The 13,466-nt window shown below is 35.0% G+C and overlaps 1 protein-coding gene across 1 annotated transcript in view; it reads right to left on the bottom strand.

Annotated features, from left to right (window-relative positions):
* TRPM7 (transient receptor potential cation channel subfamily M member 7) overlaps window positions 1-13,466 on the bottom strand; it is a 56,074-nt gene that overhangs the window by 3,301 nt on the left and 39,307 nt on the right. Inside the window, exons 22-37 of the mRNA XM_021407061.1 lie at window positions 12,053-12,227; window positions 11,348-11,480; window positions 10,350-10,534; window positions 9,512-9,644; window positions 8,339-9,054; window positions 6,202-6,278; window positions 5,260-5,319; window positions 4,167-4,248; window positions 3,785-3,855; window positions 3,217-3,254; window positions 2,489-2,514; window positions 2,146-2,196; window positions 1,991-2,056; window positions 1,060-1,343; window positions 703-785; window positions 175-380 (exon numbers count right to left, since the gene is read on the bottom strand). Of these exons, the coding sequence (XP_021262736.1) occupies window positions 175-380; window positions 703-785; window positions 1,060-1,343; window positions 1,991-2,056; window positions 2,146-2,196; window positions 2,489-2,514; window positions 3,217-3,254; window positions 3,785-3,855; window positions 4,167-4,248; window positions 5,260-5,319; window positions 6,202-6,278; window positions 8,339-9,054; window positions 9,512-9,644; window positions 10,350-10,534; window positions 11,348-11,480; window positions 12,053-12,227 (2,386 nt within the window). The remainder of the gene's footprint in view (window positions 1-174; window positions 381-702; window positions 786-1,059; window positions 1,344-1,990; window positions 2,057-2,145; window positions 2,197-2,488; window positions 2,515-3,216; window positions 3,255-3,784; window positions 3,856-4,166; window positions 4,249-5,259; window positions 5,320-6,201; window positions 6,279-8,338; window positions 9,055-9,511; window positions 9,645-10,349; window positions 10,535-11,347; window positions 11,481-12,052; window positions 12,228-13,466) is intronic.

The following is a 13,466-nucleotide window of genomic DNA, read 5'->3' as shown; positions in this document are numbered from 1 at the left end:
TATTTTCTAATACCATATGAATTCTTAATAAAATGTTATTACAAGTGAGTCCAGGAGTTGGACTCTATGGTCTTTATCGGTTCCTTCCAACTCAGGATATTCTATGATTTTGTGAGAAAGACCCATATACATCTTCCTTGGTCCTCAACCCCAGTTTCAAAATAGGGACATTACCTTGCAGATCTAGTACAAGCAATTCCCCTCTTGTATATTCATATGTCCAATGGCTGAAAGCTAGCATAACCTCCTCTAGCATGTTAGTTGGAATTATTTCATCACCATTGTTGTTGTTATATTTTCTAAACTCTCCTGTCATGCACTCTTCGACTGCAAACCACTGCCCAGCAGAGTGGCAATATAACAGGAAAACTTCCAGGAACCTAGTAAAAAGCATACTTAATGAACATATTTCCAAACAGATGACAAGCATACCGTTACTAATGGATAATTATTTGATTTTACTTATTTAAAACATTTGAAACTATTATACAAAGTCATGCATATTATCACACAAGCCTAGAATTAGTGCAAGAAAATATCAACAGAAACATTGCCAAAAGTATTTGTTACATTCTTAATAACATTCTGAGACCTATATCTACATATCAACACCTTAATATACTTGATCCACATGTTCACAACTCTGTAGGCATTCTTCTATATCAAAAACATGCAATATACTAGAAGTTTAAGTATACTCACCGTGGAGAGTACGGAATGGATTTGGGCTTCATTTGATTGAAAGCAAAGGTGAGCTTCTGAGCTGCCCTCTGCTGCTGAATTTCCTAGAATCCAAAGCCCATATTTTATTAGCTGTATTATATAACAGGAAACATTATACGGTCAAAAAGGCAGAGAGAACAGTAACTGCAGTAACTGCCAAATTGTTTGCTTTTTAAATTATGTCTTCATTTAAGATTTTTTGCTTTTTTATTAGCTAAACCATACTAGAGCAGCTTTTTTTGTTTGTTTGTTTGACCCTTTAGCTCACAGAGAACAGCAAGCTAACTTAAATATAATACTCGTCTATGTTCAATAACTGACAAGAATAAAACTTACCCTCAAGCACAAGTGTAACACAGTATCCTCTTTATAAATGCTTGACCAAGTGTTCACAACTTCAGGAAGGAAAGACTTGATGATATAAAGATGTCCTGATTTTAGGATGTCATATTCTGACCATGTGCATACAACTTTAAGAGCTCGACGTAAACCTCCTCCCATCTCCTCTTTACTTAAAAATTCTATTTTTGCACAGAGTCCTAGTTGTGACCAGGAAGACATGCTGTTGTTCAGGATGTTGGGAGAACTTTCTTCAAGGCGATACACAGTGACAGGTTCACCTATGTTACAGTACAAAAAGCAATTAGCACATTTGATTTTTGAAGTTTAAAATCGAAGCATTGAACATCTCTGGTTTCTCAGATTGCAACACATGTGAAGTTGTCACTAACACTCCAAATTAATTTAAAAATTTAGACGAGGCAGCAGGAATTTCTCTCCAGTTTCTTTCATACAGCAACGCAGCGGCGCAATGTTGTGATCCCCCTGATTAGAACTACTAATGATCCCGATCAAACAGCATTCTGTGCAAACAACATTAAGAATACCAAATAAATGCTTACGTACACTTTAAACAAGTCAAAACAATTCTTAACCTACAGGAGTCCTTCCAGAATAGCTTTTCATAAAAATTTATCACCATTTCTGAAGACAAGTACAGTTAGATCTAGGTTTCATAAGCAAATGAGCTGCTCTAGAGAAGGTGTCACACTCATTTATTTTTTGAGTGTTGCAAGACAGATACTATTTCAGTTCGCTAACTACATTAAAGTTGCTACAACTGTGAAATTTGGCTTGATCATTCTATATCAGAAGAAATCTGGACGGGGTTTGTTTTTTGTTTTCTTCTCCAAAAGACTGTATTAAGCCAGCTGTTTGAACTCTGACTGTCTTCCCTCTACCCACTAGCAAGAATTGCAGTTCTTACCTCTTGGAGGCACAGGAGTGAAAGGAATGCTCTGTGATAACCTCATCAAGTTATTTCTTTCTACAGCTAGAAGAAAAATAACAGCATTCATCAGATTTTAAGGATTTAGTAAGTGCCATTAAAAATACGAATATTTATTCCTAAGAGGCACTGACCTGAGTAATAGTAGTTGATATCCATGATAGGCTTGAAAGGAGAAGCAATGCCTGAGAGAGATCAGAAACGATGAAAGAAACTGCCTGATACCAGCACTGTGCATTAAAATAACCACGCACAAAGCCCACTTTCTCCAGGTGGTTAGAGTTCAAAAAAGATTTGCTATGCAGAAAATTAAGTATCTCATTTAGCTGTTCAATACATCAGCAGAAATAGACTAATAGACTATTTGTTAAAAAAAGTAATCACTGCTACCTATCCCTTGGCTCCAAAAAATATTCTCATAGATTTGTTTATACGAAAAAGCTCCCAGCTTGTTTACAGAAGAAACAATCAGCATACCATTTAATGCATCTTCTTCAGATGGCCTGTGAAATGCCAAAAAAAACCAACATCATTGTTTGTTAAAAACTTGCTTTACATTCACCGATTTTAACACATCATCCCAGGTCACCTTGTTAAGCTGACAGTAGTGCCTTTACCCTGTTTTTCAAGGGCAGCACTACTGCTTAATTACAAAATGGTAATGGAAGGCTGTTAAGTAATCTCACAGTTTTAGAGCTATACTTTAAATACTACCCAGTCACGCACAACATTATGCAAAGTTTGCATCACAAGAGCTCATTCTCACAGCAGTGCTTTAATTAAATTGTGTTCACAACAGCTAACACTTCTGTTATCAGATTAATAAGGTAATGGTTTTAACAGTTAACTCAGGGGATAATTGTTAACAAGAGCAACAACTGCGCAATTTCAGAGAAGGTTTACAAGTCTGAAAGGTTGGATAAAGACTTTCCCCAGGACATTAGCTCCATAACAAGTGTCAGCACAAACATTTTCATGTAAGAGCATGTTTTGTCCTTTGATATGCGACCCCATTAATTTAAATGGAACCTGCCATAGCATTCCAGTGAACACATTCAGTTATTCATTTAAAAAAAAAAATCCTTAAACCTTATTTTTTTTCATTAAACACAACAAAATACCACTACAGCCAAAGACAACAACCAAAAAGAAAAAAAATATATATATAGGAATGGAATTTTTCCACTACTAGAGAAGTTACTTACATTTGACTGCTGCTTGAAGGTCTACCTTGCAACCAATCCTTCAAATCAAAGGGAAAAAAAAAAAAACAAAAAAACAATGCTTCAGTTTTGTAAGGAGAACATAATATATTTAATTTTGAGGGTAAGAGATGTATGTGTTTTGAGATCTTGCAGTACAGTCTGTTTATTGGAAAGACTTCATTAGACTGTACTGTAGTTGAGTGAAAATATTCAAATACATGTAAGGAATGGTAAAAACAAATAAAAAAATAGAAAAGGCTATATATATATATTTTTTTTTATAGATCATATAAACATTTCTGCTCTTAAACAAAAAGACTTGTTTAAACAGGAAGGAACATGTATTTTCATAGTAAGAACATTCACAATATGCAGTAGAGAATATGTAAAACTCCTTCTCTCAGCCAAAACAGGTCCCCTCCTGTTATCTCCTTGAACAAATAAGACTACAAATCAGTATTATTCTTTTGTTTCTTTTCCTTTTATTCCTTCAGTTCTAGTTCCACTTGACAACATCAGCAACAACAGCAGCAACAGCAACAATAAAAGGAGGAGGAGGAATACAAACCGTCAGCAAAGCTGCTTTAGAGTCTACCTGCTGAGCGTCTTCACTTGATGCTCTTCTACTCTTGCTGGGTACTACAAATGAAAAGATTCACGATTGAATAAAGATTTGTGTTTACTTCCCTATCTGACTATTACAAATTTCCAGCACAGATCTGACTAGATTGCTTACCTTTTTTATGACTATTTGGCTATTTGTTGTGGCAAACTCAAGGTAACAGGAATTAAGCTGGCATAACTATATGAATCACAAGGAAACAAACGGCACCAATCATAAAATCAGGATTGTTTAACTTTTTGTGTCTCCTTTGTACCCTCTTGGAATATGCATTGTCAACACAACTGAGAAAAAAAAAATAGGTCATCCGAAAAGATGACACACTTACGTTGTTCTGAATGGATTGCCAAAGGGTCCGTAAACCCAGCACAAGAACTAGACTGCTTTAGACCACAGTCAGGCTGAAGACCCTACAAAAGAAATACCCACACATATCAGTTTTCAAATACTACTCTTTCAGCATCCAATCTGCCTAGTTTTCTTTTTAGGACTACCTGTAAGTACATTAAAAGTATGTATGTTTTTTTAAACTTCTTGAAGTACATCGAATACCTTGCTGCACAAAAATGCTGAAGTCAAGCTTAATTCAGCTAGCGCTCTTCACAGTAAATATCAACTCTAACATTTTCAGGTACTTATTAAGACTACTGATCTACTCTGAAATAATATTTTAAAAGAGAATGTTATGATAAGATACGATTGCAGAAAGGTAAATTATGCTGGATCTTGACAAGTATCACATTCAGCTGTTCTGTCATCTGTCTTCAGTTAATTACCTATTCTAATTTGAGAACTTGGCTAAGACAAAAACTGAAGTTTGAGGAAGATCTAAGTATGTTTTGCCACAAAAATCTACATTTTATGAACTGAATCTCCTCATGGACATATTTCTCAGTTATCTACTTTCTGAATATCTACTTGCTATATCTAGCTCAACCAGTTTTCCAACTCCTGAGCAACAGCAAAGCTTTCAGGAAAAATGACAGTTCCCAAAGAGACGTTAAGGGTCGGAAATCTAGGTATGACAAATTATTTTATTGCACCTGAAATCCAGCCATTTGCACTTATGGAAGATTCTTCAGTCTGTGCTTCTTTATAAATTCTATTACTCATTCATAATGTCTGGATATCCCAACTTTAATGCGTCTTGCTTTGTGAAGACACTCATTGATTAAAGGCAAACGCTGCAACTTTTTGTTGAAAATAGGCTGTAACTACTCATTACACAATTGGCTAGCTTTCCCCTAAGTTTTGCCTTTTTGTTATTTTGTTTTTTAAATCATTACCAGGGTTCACTGTAAATTTCCTTTACAGATAAATGATCTACAAAAACAGAGTTCCCCATTCTCACACTAAAGAAGAAATTCACTATCTGGTGAAAATTGCCTTTATTTTAATAAATGGAAACATTCGTTACTTACTTGCATCCTGGTTGTTTCTATGCCCTCCAGTATGGCTTTTTTGAAGTCTTCCTGTTGCTCCTATTAAAAAAAGGCAGATTGTTAACATTATTAATAGTAGCACAAAAATTGACACACAGAAAGCTTTTTGGTCACATGTTATACTTATCAGAAAGCGTAGAAAGAGCAACTCGGTAGAATATTGACATTGCAAATGGTCATTAGGCAATTCTCAAGTCAGATTCTTCCCCAAATAAGAGGTAACTGCAAATAGTTAAACCAAGCCATTCTACGGTTGATTCTACGATTTATTAGCTTAACACTACAGTAAGAAAACCCTTGCTTCTATATATAAGTGCATGTGTACACATATGTACTATAAGCATCTGGAATACAGATTTGTCATGATTAATGACTTCATCGTAGTTACTTGTACTTTTCTTTAAGCAAACTATAATTATACGTAATTTATTTGAATATAAGTTTACCAGAAAGGGCTTTTCTTCTGCAAAGCACAACAATTTTTGAGTTAATTGCTGTCACTTCTATCACACACACTATCATCTTGCTGTATATAATATCACCATAAATCACTTAAATCTTCCTAAATGCTGATCTTGAAGTTTTCAAGTGTCAAATGTTTCATTTGAAAACAGCATCCACTAACTGTGGGACATATAATTTTACCTTAATTTTAATTTACAATTATCTTCACTTCAGCATTAGTAAGCTCTTCTCTTCATATTATGAAGCAACAGTACCTGATGCCTGAGTTTTCACTCAGTTGCTTACAGTAAGAGTGATGCGTTCCTTCCAGGCTACATTTTGAAAAGTTCTTTCACTGTATTTGTTCTTAAGACTTTTTCAAAACACACTGAAGTTAAAATTAAAAAAAAAACAACACACACAACAAAAAACGTTATCCCCATTAGCAGGTTTTTCAGGCAGTCTTTCCGTGCTTACCTCAATATCAGCACTTCTTTCTTTAATTTTGCTTGCAGCCTCCTTAAACCGCTGCAACTCCATGCTGTCTCTGTGACCTTTGACACAGTGAATTGAAAAAAGAATTTAAAATCAATGGCAATGGGCCATGTCTTGACCACGGCAATAGTCTGTATCATCATAACAAAGGGCTGCAAACCATCTAATTTCTGTGTGCCTGAATGCACTGGAGAACATTTTCCAAACACAGTAAAATTGATGTGACAAAATATTAATACAAAACTATTGCTTTTCCCACAATTGCATGGACTACCACAACTCAAAATGTGAAATTAACATTTTCAGATTTTACTTGAATGTACACTTCTCACATGAAAGGAACCGGATGGTCAGATTTACAGTGCTTTTATGCAGCTGTGATTAATGAAGGAAAAGCAGACAGTTTTATGAGGTAGCTTTTACAATATACCCCTCATCCTCCCAGTTGCAAGAAATACTCTCCAGGATTTTACCAAGCATGTGGCTTCGTAATGAATGAAAGCCTACTTGGATTGATAATGGAAAGCTGCTCTGCACCAGAAGTTTTATAAAATCTGGGCAGTAAGAATGAAGAGTATGTTCTAAATGCTAGATGTCAAAGAACCATACACTAAAAATTTGGCTCCAGTAAAATAAGTGCAGTTAGTATTTAAAGTTATTAGTGATGAAGTACATTCACAGATTAGACAGATTTATACAATCACTGAATCCATTACTTCTGTTTAGTCTTGCTTTCTGAATTAGAAAAAAGGGAGGTGGTGTTCTTTTAAATCAGGAGGAAATTATAAACAAATAGTTAGTGTGTACAAATGCGGAGACACTCTTCCTACAGTAAGAAATCTAAAAATGCTGTATATAGGTGTCTTCTTAGAGCTCTAAGTTTCACAGTAGCAAACTCTGGTCTAAAAATTAAAATTTTACATCCTCAACAAATCTTTGAAATTAATCGAGACATCCCTGAACTGGGGCAAGGCAACACTTCCACAGGGCACTTAACGATTCCAGATACACTGAACCTACTCAAAGCATTCTCTATTTCACAGAAATCGGTTAGTAAACCCACACCTGTATTTTGCAATGAATCTGCCACTGTTTTGCCATTCAAATATGAAGATACTCTAACCAGAAACATGTGACTTTTTGCTAGTAAGCAAAATTTAAGGGGAGGCATAATGCTGTTATTTAATGAAAGGATTTTGGAAGCTTTCTGAAAGGACTGCTAAAAGTATATAGCAACAGTGGAAGATCCCAATTACAACAGTGTTTAGAAACACAGCATAGGAGGATCCCTCAGTTTGACACAGATACCACAAAGATATTTGTCCAGGATTACATCAGCCTAAGAAGTCTCCTGTAATTAAGTCAAGGAATAGACAATATTTTTAAATTTATGAAATGAAAAGAGCTTTATAATAAGTGGCAAAGTTTATCTACAATGCCCACACCAAGTTGTAGAGCTGCTGATCGCACAAAACTGCTATACTCAACAACTGGCTAATGTTTTCCAGAAAAATATTGTCTATGTGACAGAATTATAAAGAAATGATAATTTTTAAGTAAAAAAAAAAAAAATGTTCAAGCAATGTAGGGAAATTAGAGATGTTAAAAGCAAAAAAAAGCAGAGCAAAATGGTAGAATAAAGTCACCTGCAACCGGAATACACCCAAAATACCATACAATTCTTGATAAGTCAAACCTTGTGGTTTAGATTTGGTCCACAGTTTATGAAGTAGTCCCATAAGGATGTTAGAACATAAATCTTGGTTTTGTAGTTCCATTGCATGGACATGCTGACTTTTGGAAAGTTCATCTTTAACACTCAATTTTCCATGTGAGTCGCCACAGTTGACTGTTGACGTCAAGTCGCCAGTTGACAAAGACAACTTCGTTTGGGGTTTGTTCTTCGATAAGTTGACAGAGGACTGGTGATCACATTTGTCAACTCTGCAGCTGTAGTTATCATTAGTGTCACTCTCATCATGAATAAAACCACAATTAATGTATCCTCCATTTTCAACACAAGGTTGAGTGAAAGCAAGGCAAGCAGAGCCAGAAGCAAGAGGATAAGAGCAGCTAATTATGACTTCAGGACATTCAGAATCTACTTTGTTATACTTACCCACAAATGCACCAAATTCTACATTATTATCTCCTTCTGTAGCCTTAGAACAAACAGTCTCTTCACGCTTTGCTGAAGAATCCAGCTGACTTTTGCAACTGGGACGAGATGGAGTGCTAACAAAAAATTTAGCTGTTGGGGATGTTATATGTGGCATGCTGTTGGATGAATTGCCTAATTTTTTACTTCTACTAGTGGATTTTGACATCTCTGAAGCCTGTATTCGCTGGCGAAGTTCTGGAGGGGAAACAACATTGGAAAATAAGGCACTGCCTGAGGAACCTGCCTCTTGAAAGTTTATTTCTTCTCTTCGGGGAACTTGAGCTAACTCCTGACCAATTGTCTTATGCTGGACTTCTTTGTCATCACGTATAGACATGTTACAGAGTAAAGCATTGTTATTTTCAAGGCCTCCTTGCGGAAAAGAACCGAAGACATTTCCAATGCTGTGCTTTTTCCACACAGAAGATCTTAGAGAGCCATCATCGATGAGGTTTTGTGCCAAGTGTTTTGAAATGCTCAATTCCCGTGTAATTTCATTGTGAACCTTGCTAGCTTCTGAAGCTTTCTGTGCAGTCAGTGTTTTCAGAGTATCCACAGTAAGAGCAGAGAGATCCTGTAGGTGGCCAATTTGTGAATCTAAAGACTGTAGTGACCGTTTTATGTAGTTGACACGATCACCAACTTCCTTTATCTGAATGCACATTTGTTCCACCCTAAGAAAAATCAAATTATGAAGGAGCTATGAAAGGTAGTTTTTCAATAAGCAAACAGAACATCTTTGTAACTTTTTCTGTCCATCTGAGGAAAAATAAACCCTAAGATTTCAAGATGCTATAAACTAGAGCATTGGACTTCTTTGTAATACAACATTTGTACATAATTTTGAATCAGAGAATTAGTGTACACATCAACAAAGGGCCTACAGCACACTTTCAAACACTTTGGTTTACAATTGCCTCAGCTTACCAAGTGCTGGCAATGCTATTCTACAGATCAGGAAACAAATCATATTATCAGCTTCTGCATAGCAATGGAAAGGCATCATCTAAAGTTTGCACAAATACTTTGTTTGACTGTTTTCTTGAACTGCATTTACCCTCCTCAAAGCAGTTAAAAACCACAGAAGTTCTAAACTTCTCTACTCAGAAATTTTATTTGTAAAAATTTTACCGTTCAAAAGTGACTCGAATCCTCTCCTCACTTCCAGAATGAAATTTGTCATCCTTCTCATTGAAATACATCTCAACACACAGCTCTTCAAAATCATGAAGTTTCTTTTGATCTTCTTCTGTTAGAAACAGTTCTAAAAACAGATTAAACAGTTCAGAAGATGAACTTGAAGTAAAGCAGTATAGGCAATGGAGATTAATAGTCACAATCTTACAAATGGTGATAGAAGAAAAACAAAAGTGAAATCTAGAACCCTTGCTCTCCTCGCTAGAGAAAAAGGTAGTTAAAGTCAAGTACTTTGCCTAAAATGAGAACAATGATATTTACACACCCCATACCCACAGGTTTTCTTTAAGGCAGGGGCTGGGTCCCTTAGATTTCTTAGCTCGATTTTATCATTATGAAGCATTTTATTTTTATTCTTTAACTTTCAAAAGAGTTTTACATAAGATCAGTTTTCCTAAAAAATATATATATATATATAAATATACATATACTACATATATTTCCCCAATAACACAAACAGAAAATCTAATCTTTTGGTGGCTTTTTTGTTTCTGTTATAACTTAGATTTTCTTGGGGCTGTATATTATACTCTCTAAAAACACTGAAACTTCAAAAAGAATCAGAGTTGTATTCAATATTGATGATAAAAAAAAAATTAAGACCTACTAAGAATCATAGAATATTCTGAGTTAGAAGGGACCCACCAGGATCATCAAAGTCCAGGTTCTCAACACTGTTTAGAATATGTGTTTCAACCAAGATGTCTACACTTTCCTGCTTTAATCATATAAAAAGAATCACAACAATTTTTTTTTATATAATTGCTCATACTTGGCCCATCTGAAGTCTTGTCTGTCTTTCTTCTTTTACATATACAACACAACAGGGAAGCCATATGGCTAAGAATAATAAGTGGTGGAGGCAGAACAGGTTTTTCATGATAGGCCATAATGAAATGATAGCGTTGGTACTTCCATACAATGTTTGAAATTGCCTTTACTTGTAAATACACATTGCTGAAAGGGAAAAGAAAAAAGCATTAAACAATTCAAGTTTTGTTGCTTTTTTGTGCTTTCTGTCAAGGTGTTTAAAAAAAACGAACAATAAGATAAAAATCCTTCACAACAGTCTTGAGTCCTAAGGCTAGTTAAGAAGGAAAAACACAAACTTTCACTGCACAAATAATTATAGTGGAAGATGGAAACATTCAAGAAAAGACCATGCTCTAAAGCAGGGAGAGGATTAGAAATCTCTCATCTGGTATCACCCCAGTACTTTTCCTCAAAAATGAAAGGCATTGAGATCAATTTTCAAATTTGTCAAGAAGTATTTGCAACTCAACAGTTTTGAATTATTAGTAGTATTATTTTAAATCAGACCACATTATTTCTGCAGCCTACCACTCCTCAGTGTTAGCAAGCTGCCTATTCCCATACATAAAATACTTACAGATAATTCCAATAGATTCAAATCACTCTACAACTGATCTCAGCTGAAGAGAGATTTAAATGAATTTAGGAACAACAGTCAATACATGGAGCCAGAAACAACCTTGTTTGTTTTCTCACAGAGAAAAGAAATTATAAAATGCTTTCAAGACATGATAAAAATCTGGTTTCCTTCAGTCTCACAGATGTGACATATATTAGTCATATCCCAAATTTCCCTTCCTTGTTGTGTGGTTTTCAGTGAGGAAGACCAGCTTTTGAACCTGAAAATGCTTTCACCAAATGGAATTGTTTCAAACTGGTAACAATTCTTATCATTATTAAAGTGAAATTAATATATCAAAAGATTAGCAAAAATTAGGAATTATCCCATATACTTACTTGAAAAATGCAATAAGGAGATTAACCATAATTATGTACTGTACAAAGAGGTAGACAGCTTGAAGAAATGGGGTCAACCATGTTCCTGGCCCACAGAGATGAGCAACTTGTGACTCAGAATTATTTGCACATACTGAGTTGGGGAAAAAAACATAATAGGTACAACTTTTAGAACTCACAGCAGATATAGACAGGAAAAAGGATCAAAGACTGCACAACAACCAGCATGCACTATTCTGCAATTCAAAATACCTCCATGCATTCAGAAATACAGCAGAAAGATACAGGATACAGTTCCCAGTTACTATACTATGGTATATTTATATTACTGGATTTAAAATAAATAAATACTTATATAAAAGAAGAAGAAATACACATATATAAGAAGAAGAAAAAGAAATAGCATAATATCATAACAGTCAAAAATTTTGGCAAGGTATCTGTGTGGAAAAATTCTGAAATATTGCTAGGAATAGCCTTATTAGAAACCCCAGTTAAGTAGAATTTTCATTCTAAGCTATTTAAGATTTATAACGGATAATGGAAGAGTCAAATCAAGAAGTTACATAGCTGCAAGTGACAAAGAGAAGATAATCCAGTGAATGGAATCAACGTCAACATTACTGGGCATTTAATTGCATGAAATGAAATCTTAATAAGACCATATCAGAATAAGTCTTCTTCTTACTTGCTTTGGTGTCTTACCATCAATTTCATAGGCATACACTTCACCAAAAATCATCCAGTATGGATGAAATACAATATCTCTAGCAAGAGTCCAAGATGGTGCTTCATTAGGGTACAATATTGCCTTCCTGGGAACACCGAAACTAAGCAGTACAAGTGCCATAATCACCACAATGTAAAACATGTTGGCCACCTAGTAATAGAAAAAAATCAGTTAAAGCACAAGGTCCAAATTATGGTTTCAGATCTTTAAACATTTTTACACTGACAGCAAAAGTTTGAAGAATTCTTTGTGCTGTTTAAGAAAAAATCAAATACGCTTGCTTTTCAGTCAGCAAATTTTGCTAAATAAAAAACCCTGAACAAAATTTCATTTTTTTTCCCTCCCCTTTCTTATAGCATGTTTATTGTTCTTGGCCAAAAGGTATTTTCTTTTTAACTCAAATACTCATTATGTGGAAGAGCAGCAGCTGATGAAGAAACATTACTTCCCGAATTCAGTGAATAGCTGTACAAAATGCAAACGTAGCTTCCCAAGGACTGAAAAAACAAAACCTATGATACTGGCAAGAAGTCAGATTGAGAAATAAGCAGCTTGACACCCAACTTTTAAAGTATGACAGTATTTAACTTTGTAGGAACCATTTTAGAGGGGGAGGAACATCCTTTCCCCCTTCATATATATGGTTCTCAAGGCTTAGAATGTTGTCACTTACACTTCATTACTCCTCTTATGGCTTTCACTGATCACTTTTCTCAGTCTTACTGTAGAATTCTACCTCCACTCTAGCAGTATTAATACTAGAAAGTCTGTAACTCCTAGCATTAGCTTCTCTTTATTATAGTAATTTACTGAGGTTTTGAACAAAGATGGATCTCAAAGATGGTTTGGTAGCAACCACTCATCAACTGTTTGCTAGAAAATACACTTTCACACAACAAAACACAACTGCACTACATGACTGGTTATGAACACAGCTGGAGTAAACCTCAATGTTGGGCATCAGCTAGTATACCAAATAACATTCTAACAGGTTGTAAGAAAGAAAATTCGAAGGCCACATTGTCATGTGCAGTAGAGCACGAGAGTATACACATCTGTATGAGAAGGTAGCCTGTGGGGAGTATCTAATCTTAAGAGAAATTGTGGAAAGCTGCCCAGAAATATTTAGAACAGCTCACTTACTGGGAAATTAAGTTATTTATAAAGTTAAACCTTGTAGTAGATAGCACAAAGTCAAGAAAACCTCAGGAGTATAAATAGATTTCAAAGGCAAAAGGGAAGCAATGCTAGATTAACCAAGAAAAGAGTATCATGATAATCTTTCAAGTCCATGACAGAGAAAGTTTTATAATAGACATTTAATATGACATTTAATATTTAATAGATCCATGACAGAGAAAGTTCCATAATAAAGACGACTTCTAATCA

This window comes from Numida meleagris, chromosome 9, assembly GCF_002078875.1.
Source record: "Numida meleagris isolate 19003 breed g44 Domestic line chromosome 9, NumMel1.0, whole genome shotgun sequence".
NCBI classification, from domain to species: domain Eukaryota; kingdom Metazoa; phylum Chordata; class Aves; order Galliformes; family Numididae; genus Numida; species Numida meleagris.
The sequence above is the reverse complement of the archived record's forward strand: the minus strand, read 5'-3'. Positions and strand labels throughout refer to the sequence as shown.